Source organism: Homalodisca vitripennis, chromosome X (assembly GCF_021130785.1).
Source record: "Homalodisca vitripennis isolate AUS2020 chromosome X, UT_GWSS_2.1, whole genome shotgun sequence".
In the NCBI taxonomy this organism is placed as follows: Eukaryota; Metazoa; Arthropoda; class Insecta; order Hemiptera; family Cicadellidae; genus Homalodisca; species Homalodisca vitripennis.
The window spans coordinates 54,829,736-54,846,639 of NC_060215.1; the positions used below are offsets into that span (position 1 = coordinate 54,829,736).

At 29.7% G+C, this 16,904-nt stretch overlaps 1 protein-coding gene across 1 annotated transcript in view; it reads left to right on the forward strand.

The window, feature by feature from the left end:
• The window catches only part of LOC124368998 (C3 and PZP-like alpha-2-macroglobulin domain-containing protein 8), a 393,079-nt gene that overhangs the window by 248,093 nt on the left and 128,082 nt on the right, over positions 1–16,904 (forward strand). Inside the window, exons 4-7 of the mRNA XM_046826596.1 lie at positions 131–318; positions 5,756–5,929; positions 12,058–12,183; positions 15,969–16,201. Coding sequence (XP_046682552.1) covers positions 131–318; positions 5,756–5,929; positions 12,058–12,183; positions 15,969–16,201 — 721 coding nt within the window. The remainder of the gene's footprint in view (positions 1–130; positions 319–5,755; positions 5,930–12,057; positions 12,184–15,968; positions 16,202–16,904) is intronic.

A 16,904-nucleotide genomic window follows, 5' to 3' on the forward strand; every position in this document is an offset into this window, starting at 1 on the left:
AAGGCTGAGTTCTTACTCGTTATTTTACAGAAAATTAAATTATAGTTCCACAAAATGAAATTAAGCCTATTAAATTATTACAATTGTAAGTACTGTGTAGTCTAGGGAGAACTAACCCGTACTGTTGCAGGCGGTTGACTGTGGTGGCGCCGGAGGTGGCCGTGCCCGCCAAGACGACGCCCGTGCTGGTGACGCTGAAGCAGCTTGACTCCCGCCACCACGACGCTGCCAATGTTACATTGCGACTCTTCCCAGACGCTTCTTCCCCCTACAATGCTGCTACGCGACCCGTCGCAGAGACTAATATTTACATTCAAGGTAACACAATTCAAGGATATTAATGTACATCCGTGTGTCCATATTTTATGAATATCAGTTGTGAAATGAACCTGATATAACGAAATATGTATAGAATGGCAGAGGGAATACATCCAGTCAGCGATCAAGAACCTAAAAACTCACTCACCTTTGCCAATGGCGCAGTGTAACGAGTAATGCGGTTTTCGCGAGATAACCACGTCAAGCAAAGACGAGTGTGGTCGCTGCTTGGATAGGTGACCGCTGAGAGATTCTGTCCTTGCAAGTAGCCTGCCTGCGCCGCCATTGGTAGTGGTTCGAAAGTCACCTAAAAGCCGTTGGTCCCTAGGTGGTGTTATAGAGGGCTTCTTAACTCTAACTTCACCTGGTAAAATAAGACATTCGTTATTTTTTTACATTTTTGGTTTATGGTATGCCTGCGATCTTTATCGAAGATCTTATATTTATGCTCCTTTGCCATGTTCGTTTACAGGCAGGTCATTTATTAATTAAATATTTTTATATTTAAAAAATTGTGGCAATCACATTAATTCTAAAAATAACCACCACCCTCTTTCTTTGAAAAACTTCAAAAAGCAAGTATATTCATATGTACCGCTACACATTCCTAGTAATAACTCTGTAAATGAAGAAATGTATGCATAAATCAGGTAATTATTACTTTTATTGAAGTTTGAAAATGACTATAAAATTTTTTACAACATTATTAGCTTACTAAAGAAAAAAGGGTATCAGCAAATTTCCTGGTAGTTAAGAGATCGGTTAACGAAGTTAGACAGTTATTGTAAAGGATGTAGAACTAAATGTGTACTAGCGGAAGCATCATTGGTCCGATTCTATTGATAAATATTTAGAAATTTACAAAGTTTATATTTCGAAATAAAACACTGGCTTCCAATAAACAAATAAAAATTCTTTTGGTATACTATTAATCAAAAGGCTATGATATGTTAAGTGATAAGATACTTGATTGGTGGCATAATGGCAGTCTTATTACCAACAGTATTAAGTAACACTGTGCTAGTACGATTATAATTAAGTCCTGTATCTTTAAATGTCAAGATTAAATACCAACTAACACATTTTCCAGTTCCTAAACTCGATATTTGACATCAATATTATTGTTTATAAAAGCTTACTGCAGAGCTTAAAAACTTATGTTTTTGTATATCACAACTCTAACTGTGAATACACCATGTAGATTGCGTATATAAATATAGTTAAATTTTAATCATGCAACTTGAATTATTTATAAAGGTCTTTTTAAGAAACGTTTTCAAAAATTTAATCCTTTATACAAACGCTTATGATGTAGGCCTTTGTTTGAGTGAATGTTTGAGTGAATGTTTAAGACTCATCGGAACGAGCTATAGCTGTACTTCAGCAAGTAGTAGCAAGTGAAAACAAATAACATTCTGTTAGTGCTTCTTAAATAAATAATATATATTCCAACTACACGTATTTTAATAATTACTAAATTCTTAAATCTAGTTTATAACATAATAAGTTTATATATATATATATATATATATATATATATATATATATTTATTTATTATAAAATAATTAAGTTAGGGAGTCTTGATGTATATGTTCTTCGTATTATTGAAAAAACTTTAAAGGTACATGAGGAATATTTAAAACTATGGACCACCTGTCCACTTGAAATACTATGGACTATCTGATTGTAATGGGCAGTAAAATAAACGAAAAATTAGTGTTTAAACAGTCATTTTATACATGCAGTAATTAAAGCTATGCACAGATAATTTTATCCTAAGTATGAATAATATTGCACATTTGGTAAGTATTTAAACACAAAAATTCCTTCAGTTCATACGTAAACGTGTAAAAAATCAACGAGAACTGAAACACATTATACATAAATTAATAATGGAGACGTGTTATTTGAAGATATTGATAAATATATTACACTTTTCTTAAAATGCACTATTACGTACGATACGAATTAAACTAAATATAAAAAACCTATCATAGAGATTTTATAAAACAAGATTAATATTTTGACGAAAAATTAAATAAATAACATTTTAATAACTAAATAATTTAAAGAATAAGCTTTGTATTATCACAAACGAAACATTTAATAAAGTTTATAAATAAGAATAACTTTTTAAAAAGCTATATAAAAATTACTACTGTTCTTTCTTAACATATTCTCATTCACTTGCAGACCTTACGAAAGATAATAATTATAGACTATATACTGTGCCGATTTGAATGTAAATTGTGAAATAAATACTTCGAGACATATTATTATAATTATATTTGAATTAAAATTATAAAATAACTTAAAATTATATACTTATATCACAAAAGATAATATTTCTAAAACGTATTTAAGTATATTCAAAAAATAATACACACGATTACTACCTCCTGTAGTAAAATAAAAATGAACTTGATATTTTATCCTCATAACGCAAAAGACTGTTTATGAAACCCAATATCGATATTTAAAAGAACCAATTGAGAGTAATAAGTGTAATAAATTCAATTATTTTTATAACTGGCCTAACACCATTCACCCCTATTTTACATTGCTACTATTTTAAAATTAGGGCTATCAACTTTATCGATGCTTAACATTATTTACTCTACAAGTTAGGACTGCCAAGGCGGTGTATCATCAAAGCGCATAGTTTTAGAAAAACCTCTCTAGTCGTTTATTTAGGTATTTGATTCATTAACGCAACCCCCTTAGTAGTTGATTGGCACGTTTCAATTATCCTGTTTTATTTTTGTATGAAATTGTGCTTCAACAATAATTGTTGCATATAATTTAATACTTTAATAAATTAAAAACATTACAAACTTTGGAAAATTAAAAGTGTTTAGTTTTGACTTCTATAAGAAAAGAACTATTTTAAATTTGTATTAAATAAGAGAACTTGTTGGTAATGACCGTACAAAACTATGGGCGTTTTCTAAATTTTACTCAAAAGCCAAAAAAGTTTATTTTAAATTCCAGTGATGCTTAAAATAAATAATAATATTTATTCCATAAATTTAGCATCATTCGGCATACTTGATGTAGGTGAATGACAACTGGATGCAGATAACATATTCATAATTTTTTCGTATAAATGTCATACTCGCGTTTTTCCGTTTAGTATTCGCCAATAATCGCAATTTAAACACAATATCAAGATGTACAAAGCTGATTTTAAAATTCCATACATATTCAAAATATTTTTTTCATAAATTTTCTGCATTGTTTTTTGACCTCTTGATACATTTTTACATGAAAAAACAAGGCATATTTTTATATATTTGATATACGAGTAATAAGAAAACTCCGAGATTCCAGATGTATCTCCTTCAATAAAAGGATTAACAGCTTTTCACATAGTTACAGTACAAAAAACAGTACACAACATAGTGAAGTTATATTTTTATCTTTATTATACACTTTTTTTATTACAATTGGTGAATGGAAAGTAGTCATGTATTTACGTAATATATAACATATTTAAACAGTATACTTTATTGTACATTAATAAAATATATTCAAAAACATTATTAAAAATTATGTTTATGTTTATTAACACATTATTTTAATCATTACTATTATTAATAGAATATATCTCCTGTATAATATTTCAATATACAACATTCGAATCATATTTGCAATATAATTAAAAGACCTTGCAACTATTAATTAAAACCCCAATTAATTTTTGAATGTAGTTGATCGATGTTATGTGTATAATAGTTAAATGTAGTTATGATTTTGAAAACCCCGTTAAATTTATTCTGTCATTAATATTGATAATATTATTAGAGTACTCATAGCTTGATAGTGATAGTTTGATTTTATAATATAAAAACAATGCCGATCCTAAATAGGGAAAGACTAGATATAACTTTCTTCTTAGAACAGAGAAATATTATACTTATATGAATTAGAACTAACTTTAAAATTAAATGACATTATAATCTAATTTAATATTGATTAGAAACTGCAGTAGTACAAGTATTTGAAAAAATCCGTACGACTGTAATTTGGATTTACCAAATATAGAGGAATAAACAAGAGATAATTTAATGGCTATCGGGAATGAGAACATTGCGAATAAATATTGTGTCATAATTCAATTTGTATGCTAATCCCTTTACTATATGAAAGCTCCATACTTGATTGTTATATCAATTTAATGGACTTGCATGAAGCGGTAAACAATTATTACGATACTTAAATTAAGAAATATAGTAAATATAAATGTAGTACTATTTTAAATGACCTCTTAAAACATTTTTTGGAGCTTTTATAAATTTAATATTCCAATTGGTACATTTTATGCACAAGCATGGATACAATGGCATAATCGAGGTATGGAATGAATTGATCATGAAGTACTTGGTAACTTAATTTTTACCATATACTTACAATGAACAGTCGTCAATATGAGGAGAATATACAGAGGAATAGTTAAGTGAAAAGTTCGTACTAATAATATACACTTTCTATAATTAAATGGAATATCATCAATTATAAATACAATTTAACTTAAACTAGTAGCAAACAGTAATGACAGTCAGGCAGAAATCTAGATAGCTAAGTCAGTAGTCTAGTTTGTCCTTGAAGTACAACCATTAGTCAGTGGGTGGTGCTATCCATTATATGGTGTACAGTTACATGTTCTCATTCATATTTGACTAGTATGAGCAGTACGCGTTTGTGGTGGATTTCGCGTTTGCCGATATGTCTATACCTGTCGTCAAAACATCTACTCGTACATGCTTACCAAACATATAAAATATATTTATTCAGTCATAACTTAACCTGTTAGACTCATGTTGTAAAATATAAAATCTGCTGTGTTCTATAACTTTATTTTATGTCATATATTTCTAAAAATTAAAAACTTTGGCAAAAATCCAAGTATAAGAAATAGTTTACAAGAAGACAGTTTACACACCTAATATGTGTTCTAAAATTCTCAAATGTATCATCAATGATTTTAGTTGTATGTAAATATTTCTAAACGTGTAACATGTAGACAGTAAATGATAATTTTCTGTCATCTAGGTATTATATTTAAAATAGAAAAGGTTGAGCTAGTCTACGAGCAAGTACGCTTAATACTGTACGCACGTCATCCTGGTGCAAAATGTTCAATAAAGGGACTTGTTTAATTTTTTGTTGTAGTGCAATGAAATTCAGTGACAATGGCGAATGCAAGCCATGGATAAGTATTAAAACCTCATTTTTATAAATACACCTCACAAATGCTATAGGGGTTTACTATGCGTGGTTTCTGAGTCAAACATCTTAAAAAGTTGTAATGGTAATCTTATATTTTCCAACTTTGTAGGAATACACACTTTTACTCAAAATTCAGGACGTTAATCAAAGTTCATGTATTGTTATTCTAATTATTACATCTCACTGAGATATCTTTTACCATTTCAGATCATGGTATCATTCCATTCATGATTCCAAGGGATGTCTCGGGAAATGTTCTTCTGCAGGCGACTCTGGACGGAACTACTGATGTAAAGACCACCTCAATCATCCAAGTGGTGGGCATGGTGCGTGACGTCATAGTTAGGCCCATGAGCAAGTTTTACAAGCCTGGTGAAACAGGTGAGTTTCAGTTTAAGAAACGCTTACAAATGTAGTTGAACTTTTATTGTTACAGTGTAACTTGCTTAAAATATACATATTAGCTTATTATATTAGCCATTATATTTACTATTTTTACCTGTTGTAAACAATAAATTAGTTTTAGTATCATATCAGATTTATTACATATTGATCATTATTGTCAAATATTTTGACAGAGAAAAGATACTTGGTATAAAGTCTTACTATGAGTTTGAAATTTAAGAAAAGGTGAAGGTAAACAGATAAAAATTATTGAAATTTTTTACTTATTTTTTATAATTTAGAATTAATTAATGGGAATACAAAATAAAACATAATTACTTTTAATACTTATCATACAATCTGAATTATTAAAAAAAGACGAATGACAATATAGTTCATAATAACACATAAAATAAGCGCTGCAATAGCGTCGTTATTTGCGTATTCATATGCAAACAAATGGTGGATACAATTGGAACTGATATTCAATATTTCATTTTTCTACAAAATGTGTAATGAACATCAAATGTTTCTGAAATCCACTTGAATATTAATTAAGTACTTATGAGTTATAAACAAATCGTTACTATCTTAAAGTGTTCTTCCGTACTCTCCTCCTTTTGCTGAAAGGTTTGGGATAATATCAATTGCCTTCTATAAATTCAGTCAAATAAAAATCTTTATTTAGATTTTTTTAACGGGCCTAGGAATACTATAATATTAGGTTTGGCATGTTATCGCAGGAAACAAATAGGTTCTCTATTATAATTTAAAAAATAATAATATAAATCTTTTATTTTTTTATTGGTAATCGCAAGTATAGAAAAGTTCTTTGAAATTTATTTGTAAATAACTTAAATTATCCAAAATATGAAACAGAAAATGACTTATAAAGAAGTGGTATATTTGGTGACGTCTAATATTGAGTAAATGATAGATTAAGAATTATTAAAAAATTAAAGAGTAATTTGGGAATTGTAAAGATAAATTTTGAATAACAATGGTTAGAATAAATAATTTGCAATTATTGATGAAAAGTATTTTTTTGATCGAGCTACATACTCCAAACGTTAAATTAAAAATTAACACAGCTAACGTCAAGTATCACCAGGTTTTTTCTGTAAAACAATCATTCGAGTCCACTATATCAAGGAAGTTATATTTGTTCAGTTTCGTGAAGACTAAATGTCTATCACTAAATAATTTTGCGCATTAAAGATTTGTGTTAAATTTTACCACGTGTATATTTTAGAAAAGAACTCGTGAACTGCCATGACCTATGACATTTTACAAAACCCAACAATAGTGGTAGAAGTAATGGGTGTTGGAGGACATGCAGGTGGTAGGAGGCCATAATACATTCTGCGAATCTCAAGTTTCCAATTTTCATCAAGGAGAGAGATGCGGGGGATAAGGGATGGCTGGGTAGGGGGAAATGAAGGAATACTCAGGGAAGGTAAGAAAATGTAGTCAAAAAGCTTTTCTGACTTTTTAATATTAATATTTCCTAACTCTTTGTATTTAACATGACCAGTGAATACACTTGTAGCGAGGTAGCACATACGGTGAAAGACGTGTTTATGAACTATATTGTGTAGTTTGAAAAGAAGGTTCTCCAAAAGATTATTTTAAGCAAATAATGGTTTTCTTTATCTGTACATATATATAAAGATCTCTCTACTGACTTACCATTATGTACCTACATTACGTAATATTGTTAATCATTCTGATAGATATTGCCTTAATATAACCATACTGTTTTAAAAGCAGCGGAATTGTTACGTTTTGTTTTATGTATGCAAATAATGTTTTCCTTTTACTATTATGTTATGTATGATTACTAATAAGATAATATAGATTATTAAGCTTGTAGTAATCTATTTGTGTGTTGATCATCACCAAGGTAGTCTAATAAGTGTCGTTCTAAAATGTAACCAGTGCTTGAGTGTTTTCATCCATGTCACTATATTATTTAATGGAAAAGATTATTGTCATTTTAAAAATATATCTTCGCAATCTTCGAGTACTGAAAACCTCTATGAAACCTAATCCTCTAGAATTAGTTTCAATCAGAGCAATAGTTTTATCTATCTGATCTTTCAATTTGTTCCTCTGATGCTTGCCTTGTAAATATAATTTAAAGACAATTCCTTGAGTAATTAGTTGGTACACCATTTTCCTGTTTTACTTTTTCTGTTTGTTACTATTTTAGCCAAAATATACAATTTTGAGGCATCCAAATATTGATACGACTAGTTCAGACACGATTGAATGTGATTAAAGTCACGATTTATAAATCTATTTAACTAAAAGAATATTTATAATCAACAAATTCTGACATAGAACTTTTGTATTCGTCTTGTTTCAATCAAACCAGTGTGGTAAATGGTGGTCTATGTAGATACTTGATATTCACTGGCAGCTGTGGTCAGTTACTAGTTAATGTTACCGTACTACCTCATTGCAATGAGTCTTTTTCATTAAATTTTACGAATCATCTATTGCATGTACCCACAATATTTGTTTGTACATAACAACTATAAACACGTATTTCGTACTTCAGTTTGGGCATCAAACTTTATTATAAACATCGAGTTACATATAAGCAAACTTTTCTGGGGAGACCGATTAGATTATTTGTAGTGGTTATGAGTTTTATCAACAGTTATCACTAACCTTATCAATTAATAATTAATGAATTAGTAAATCGAATCGGTTGGAGAAGTTATTGGTTGCGTGTGTCTGTATGTGTACGAAGATTTGTCGGTATATTATCTCAGCACTGAATTTGGTTTCTTGAATGTTAAGTAAGAAATAGCGGAAACATCTGTCGGGAGTGAAGTCGGAGTGTTAACTAGATAGAATAGATTACAAAGGCTGAATTAAATTCTTTTTGACATCATAAATCTCATTATTCCTACTGATATACGTATTTTCATGACCCTGACAACAAAACGTATACCGTAAAGGTTACAGTAGCCTTTTTGAAAAAGCCTGAAAATAGACACTTTTTGATTAAATATGCTACTAAGATGTAATATGTATATATCTTCTTAATCGGAGCAGCAAACATAGTTAAGAGTAACATAATCTAGAACTAGATCAAAATAAATAAAATAAGACATATTTATACTGTACTAGGCATCTCAGTCTTACACATGAATGTATGTTGTTGATGGAATCTCAACTTATTGCAATGATACTTCGTTTGAAGCAATAGGATTCCTTCTCGCTGAAACTCAGAAATAAGTTACCTTAACCTCGTGAATTCTGTTACAATAAGAATGAAAATACTCCCAGTAAAGGTAATTATGATATGGGAGTTCTTACCACGAGTAATATTACTGCAATACCCGGTAGCTCCTCAGTTACAGGCTAGGTTTTCGAACTTTCTCCAGTGATGAGGATTATATAGCTGGAGATTACTGACATTAATTCCCACTCACTTCAGAGGGGCTTAAGAATGTTTATCTCTCCAGAAAAGAGTCTAATGAGACTCCAAACTTTCAACTGCGGATCTTAAGACTGGATTGGTGCAATAGTGAACATTGCACCTCAATGAAGGAGATTATTCACAATAATGTTAATAGACTTCACGAATGGCTTGGGATTTGTTTACCTATAATGGTACTCATCCAAGGCATACAATAACTACAAAATTATGTAGCAAAGCGGAATGGGGTACTAATCTCAGAACTTATTCAAAACAATACAACAGATTTCAGGAGTTCTCGGGACATTTCATCTCTAAATCATATGTCTCAAAATAGTTTAGACCGCAAGATATGGAGCAATCGAGCAAAATATTTCCGGTCCTGAGGTTTTACACAGCTAAAGTAAATTGAATTAATACATTTTGTGCTACTAACCCAATTAATTTATTAGTAGGAGTTTTATGTTTGTCAAAAAATGAAAGAACAAAATTTTTCATCTCAAGCTTGAAATCTCTTTCAAAATTTTGTAAAAGAGTATTTCACAGGAAAAATTTACACTCACATACTTAAACTATATAAACCAAAATCTGCTCTGAAATAAAAATAATCTAAAACTTTTACTGACTAATATAAACTAAAGACCTTTACTCATGGTTCTTTGTAATTATATGTTATATAATATTTTTTTAAAGCTAATTAAATCATGTCTTGCAAACTTCAAAATTTAAGCTATACATAAAATTAATTGCTTCTCAAAATATTCTGAAGAATTTTAAACTTCATTTATCTTGAATTGTTTTACACAATTTTTACAAAATTAATGACAAAATTCTTTTACTTTATAAAACATTTTGAAAGGATCCTATATCTGAGTCATATATAATAATAACAGAAGCGTTAGAGACTACAAAGTCATTATTTACTCGGGAAATATTTCATATGTCTACTTCCATATGGCTGATATTTTTATAAGTATTAAATCATACTATTTTAGAATCATAAAAATAATTTGTGGAAATTAAGGAAATGGCTTCCAGTAGAAGATAGCTAATTGGTTAAAATAAGGATATCAATCTAGTTTTCGTCTTAAAGCTATACGTTTAGTAACTGAAAGTATTTCTATTTGAAATTTATAATTAAGGGTAGAGTGTAGGTACGACGGAAGAAATAAACAAATAACATGTGTCATAATATAGGATGGACATTCGAATCAGCTGTTCATAAAGCCCTTGAAATGCCTTATGTCCAGACAGTCTTTAAGATATCCTTCTGAACTCATAAACTCAGCAAAAAGGAGCTGTATGCTTCCGCTGTTATGGATAGGCATTTAATACAACCGGTAGTACGTTTTCCATTGTGTAATGTAATTGAAAGTCCTGCAGGAAAAGTTATCTTTTTTAACGTTTAATGACCTGCCGAGTTGTTTGGAAACAGATGAAAATGCGTTTTTTCGTGTTTTTTGAGGCTATGACTTCCAAGAATTCCTCAATGAGAAAAAAGTACATACAGGGGTTTTACCATAGCCTTTGCAGATTTAAGAAATTTTCTGAAACATAGTGAAGGAAATGCTTTTTCAAATACACTCATATTGGAGGACTTGGTGGATACAGTGATGATAGTCGCTCCTAAGGGATGCTATTCCCCGTTCAGTAAAAGATTCCGTTAGGACTTCTTAGATATTAAGAATTTTTGGACCTAATGCAGCAAAAAGGAGAAGTTGAAGTAGGAGTTTCTTACACAGATATAGGGATAACTTAAGACATCTTACCACTCAATGAGTTTCCAGTGATGCCACTTTTGCAGGGCTACGCCATTTAATGAATAAATTTTACAATAATGAATCCTTACAATAATGCTAGTACCGGTAATATAAGAAAACATTCCCGTAAATTTAGTTTTTTTAAGTTTTATACAATTTTAGTATTTAGTAGTATTATATATTTGATCTACAATATGTTTTCGAAGGTATAAGTTTTAGCGGAATCTGTTCCAGTAATATATAGAGTAAAACTTACTTAATAATGAAATCTTTTGAAAAGGTTTTCAAAAAGATCAATTGCCTTAAAGAACTGCCAAATAAAAAGTAATATGATAATGTATAATTATTTTTTATAGGATATTTCATGGTGGTAGATATAATATTAGTATCACAATCACACAATTATTAATCAGTTCTACCTAGTATGAAATCTAAATTACAAAAAACTTTAGATTTGTTTACTATTTTTATTTTCCTGTATTTAATAGTATTTGTTTCCATAGTAAGTCTTGTCCATAGCCAGCTGTTTCAAAACGAGTCTTGTCCAAAGTGACGTTCCAAAACGAATCTTGCCCAATATACAATTCGCTATAACTGCTTTATATATATATATATATATATATATATATATATATATATATATATATATATATATATATATATATATATATATATATATGTAGGCCACTGAAAATTTATATAAAATGTTCAGATCATGCATAAAAATATTTTAGTAAATAATTCAAGAAAAATTGTATCGTAGAATTAATTTTAAACGTTTTTTTTTTTTTATCGAAAGTTTTGGAAAGTGGACAAGACTCATTTAGGAACTGACCAACTCATTTCTTTGTTATTGATATGGTGATTATTGTTTAGAACTTCATCAGAACGCGCTATATTTTTTGTTATCTTGAGTCTCCTAATGCTTGCAGTCGAGTTTTGGATTCTGGCCGTGGATCACGATCTTGGACTTACAACAGATGCCAGAGGAAAGGTGTTCATGGCAGATCCGCAAGGGACCAAAGTTGCAGTCTGGGAAGAAATATCCTTAGATCAAGGTATCTCAATTCTCTATTTCATATTAATCCAGAGTTTTAAAATATTAGTAATTTATTCATAAATAACCTTAGAATGCCCTTTTAGATAACTACACAAGTACGGTTTCTAAGCTTCAAATATATAAAGGGATTTTGTGTTTCAATGCTGGATAATTGACCTGGTAATGCAAGTTATAAAACTGAAAGACTGCAGGTGCTAGTAAGATATAAAGAAATAACTGTATACATATTTTACATAGTGATTAGGGACTACCCATTATTGAGTTCAATGATTTCTGATGTACGTTTTTATCATTTCTTGTTTGATTCTTTGGTTTGTAAGACGCTGCACATATGTTTTTATTGTCTGAATACATAATTTATGCAAACATATAAGCGGTAACAAATCTTACTTGTTTAAAATCACTTACCCTCAGATTATTTGCTTTAATTCAGACGTCCGTGTTTTATCAATGTATTGCTTTATTTTGGGCTCTGGTTTTCATCAAGACGGGGGACGAAAATATCCATATTTTTATATTCATTGTCAATTATAGCAAAACCAATATCCTAATAAGTACATTACTGACAAGTACTTCTGTACCATAGATTTATACCACATATCTCAAATCTCTTTATTCCAAAACAAAAAATAATTACTTTACTTCTGTCTGTAGGCACTGAATATTTAATTACGACTATTTCTTCAGGCCACTAAGTGTAGTTGAGGATTTTGCTTACTATTTACGTTCTATCTTGTGCACATATTAAACCCATAAAAAATTATTAAAAATTCGCAAATCTTTCAGGCTAAACCAATTACAAATTAACGTTATATGACTGTGATATAAAGGTTTTGATACTTTATTTGTATTTGTATCATATATACAAAAAGGCGAATTTAGGGCCATAAGGCCCTGTCTTACAATTAACCCTGTTAGATTGTACTATATTGCTGCTAAGAATCTAACAAATTCACTAAAATTGACCGGCCCATAAGTATTGGGTATGCTTTAAGAAATAATTGAAGAGTTTATAGCACTCGTGCCAAAAACTGCAATCATTGACTAAATTAAACTAAATATGAACATCTGTTTAAAAAAATTAAAATACTAGAAGTGTCAAATAATACAACAAAAATACGGTTCTGTTAAAGAGTGTTTACATTATCGTAAATCTTTCGCAAAGTACATTAGTCTATTATAAATAATGTAAGATTATTTATACAATGTTAACTTCTTTTATTTTTTGTATATTACGGATGCAAATATAAATATTGATGATACACATTTAATGTAGCGATGCTGCGCGTGGTCAACTGGGCAATAAGGGGTTAATTTTAACTATACAATTAATATTTAAAAAACTTTCCAAAGACTTTGTATTATGTAATTTTTAAACATATTCACATATAAATAAGAACATATTAGAAATATAATCACTTTTCAAGCACTTAAAACATAGACATCTCCCCTTACGGGAGCTCATTCCCTCAGGACTGCCATTCAAGTCAATCTTATTCACTCCATTTTACATTGTTTTTGTCAAAGTCTTAAACAAAATCGATACTAGACTAAATATAATCCTTTTGGATTTCTAGATCAAAATACTATTTAGATTTAAATAAGATCATGTTTTATAAAACGTTGCATTAATATTCTGAATGTGTAAATTTCTCAATATTTCGTATTCATAGTTTATCATAATTCCAAGAATAATGAGCAGTGGACATTTTTTTCAAACTTATTTTTTTATCGTAAATAAAATATTTCAACTTGGATGTAGAGCTAGGTACATAAAATTTATATTATGAAACAATATGACCATGCTACAAACTATGATAGTGTAAGGACAAAATAAAATATGATAGTAAAGTTGAGAATAATAAACACTGTACTGAGTAATGCATTTCGAGAAACAAATTACATGTTTATGAGTATTTTTACAGACCACTTCTAGTTGTTTGTGTTTTAAGTGGTAATGCCAACGTGAATAACTAAATTTACTTCGTTTATTTATTAATTTTATACTGTTTTAAACCTAAATATCTTTTAACTGGTTGTATCAGCATCTTCAGCTATGAGGTTACGTAATTTATTGAAATAAGTGTGACGTTTTTTTTCCAAGAAACTGAGTGACGTTAATTTTGGAAAACTAACCACATCTGTTGCAAACTGACTTTGAATATCATTTCTGTGAGATGGAAGTTAAAGAAATCTGATTTGCAATCAAAAGTTATGGTAGCGCTCCTTCTTTAAATTAGTTTTTAACGAGTTAAATTATGAGTACTTCGCTGGTTTTTCCTTTGTTTAAGCTTTTTAACTGGTAGTGATTCTCATGACGTAAGTTTCATTTACATGATTACCGTTTAGAGCAGACAAATTTTCCATCTAATTACGCAGATTCTTTTTAAATCTTGTACTTATTATTTTGTTATAAATACTTATTACAATAATGAAAATACAAGAAAACACGTTTTTTCACATATTAAATTGAAAACCAATCATTTAAAAGCATTTTGGATATTTAAAATTTGATATTTAGATACTTCTGTTTAAAATATCTTAAAAATAAACCATAAGTTTTAAAAAATGCAAAAGTTTTTAAATTTAAGTTTCCATAATTTTATATAGTACTCATATAATTTTATTAAAAATCTCATTTGTAAAATAATATCTATTTTGGGTTGAACATACGTTTCTTGGTAGAGCTTTAGCGTAGTTTTAATCATTTAAAGATCACGAATACTGTAATTAAACTTCAAATGATTCAGTAGTGGCGCTTACATCCATAAGCAGGTACCATGTCTCTTCGTATTTTAATATCCTAGTACTATCATGAGGAGATAGAATTGTGAAATTATAATCTCCTTCAGGCATTGACGTTACACAAAACGTGTAACTCGACGTGAAAATCCGTTTACACAAAATAAGTTGACAACAAACATATCGATATTGTTATATAGTAGATAGAGTGACTTATTGACCGTTATATGTTTTTAGTAGACCACAAAACATTGCTTTAATTTCATGAATTACAATCCAATTGCGTCTGAGTGTTACCGCTTTAATGGCGTAAAGACACGTCACTAATTTGTCAACGAAAATGTTAATTTTATGAAAAATCTAATTCCAGATTTAGTACCTACAGTCGTTTTTTATCTTAACCTTTTTGCCTAAAATGTCAATATCATCAATCTTCAAATAAACTCATCAAAACCTGAAATACTGAACTGTTTACTGCGTTGTTGATACTGAGTGTTATGCTGTCATTGTGTTGCATTTTTACACTGAAGGTTACATAGGTATGCTTTATTATGAGTTATCGAGAGTTAACGCGCCAAATTTCACGTTGTATGTATGTCTTGTGGTTCAGAGGTAGGACATACGTGAATAGGGTCATAATTACCAGACGGGGATGCACAAAACGCTTCTTTATAAACATTTGTCTACACATTTCCAAGTTCGATTAAAAATTCTATAAGGCTTATGTGTTAAAAATTTCTTATTGCTATTATACGAGTACGAATTTCACAACATTGACATGTTTCTAGAATTTGACTAAAGTACCACCGCATGAAAAAAAAAACAGAATCCAGTGCCGAAAGTGGGTTGTAATTGGTGAGAGATTATAATTATTTTAAGGAATAGATCTTATACTTGTTTGTTTGAATGCAGTCGATATAGTATTAATCTTTTAATTCATTAACAATATGACCAGATATGTCGAACACCTAATGGAGGCTAGAAATTTCTAATGGTTTATATAATCCTAGTATGACGACATGTATATTTTTTGTTTCGCAGGTGTACAAAAGTTCTCCGTCCCATTGTCCCAATCTGCTACCCCCGGTTCTTGGACGCTAGGAGTGGAGGTCGAAGATTCTGTGTTCTCGTACAGTCTCAACGTCTCGTTGTCTCGAGGGAGCAGGGATCCGCTCACTCCAGATCTCGTCATTGCCGAAGAGCACTTTGTAGAGCTTCGCTTTGCACCGGAAATGCGGCGTAGATACAAGCCCGGCTTACCTTTTGTTGGGAAGGTAATATCCACGATCTCATTTATTGTAAAAAAGTAAATTATTTTAAGAACCAGTTACCTTAGTATTAGTAATTTATGTCCAGTCTAGATCTGCTTATGAACATTTAGGGACGGAATCCATATATCCCTTTTTTGTTCATAAGAAGATATAAAAATTTTATACAGTTTAATGACGGCTTCCTACAACCCCTTTTTTAATATTTGTCTAGAAATATTATTTGTACGAACATACAATAATATTATGAGCTATTATAAACAAGTTTTATTTTACAATATGTTTTTAACCATACGATTTTAAAATAAAGTTTTTTATTGATAGAAACGAGACTGTATGTAAAAAATAACCTTTGGAGAATTTTATAGTTAGTTCTGAGCAATCAATTTCAACTATTCTAATTTTCAATGAATCGTGAGTAGTAATTAGACTGTATTCACGTTAATGGGTGCTCATTTAAATGGGGTGACTAATATGGAATAGATCACGGTTTCTAAGAGTGATATAAAACATACTTATAGTTTTGAATAATTACAAGAATACATAATAGTCAATTTGTTAACCTCATAATAAGCGATCTAAAGTTGCTTGAATAATTTCAAATCATACCTAGTTTTACTTAAAGGTCTAAAGAAAGTATGTTATCTTTAATCACTCCACAACAGGCAAAAAACAAATTTTGAATATAACAATATTGGGATTACGCTTT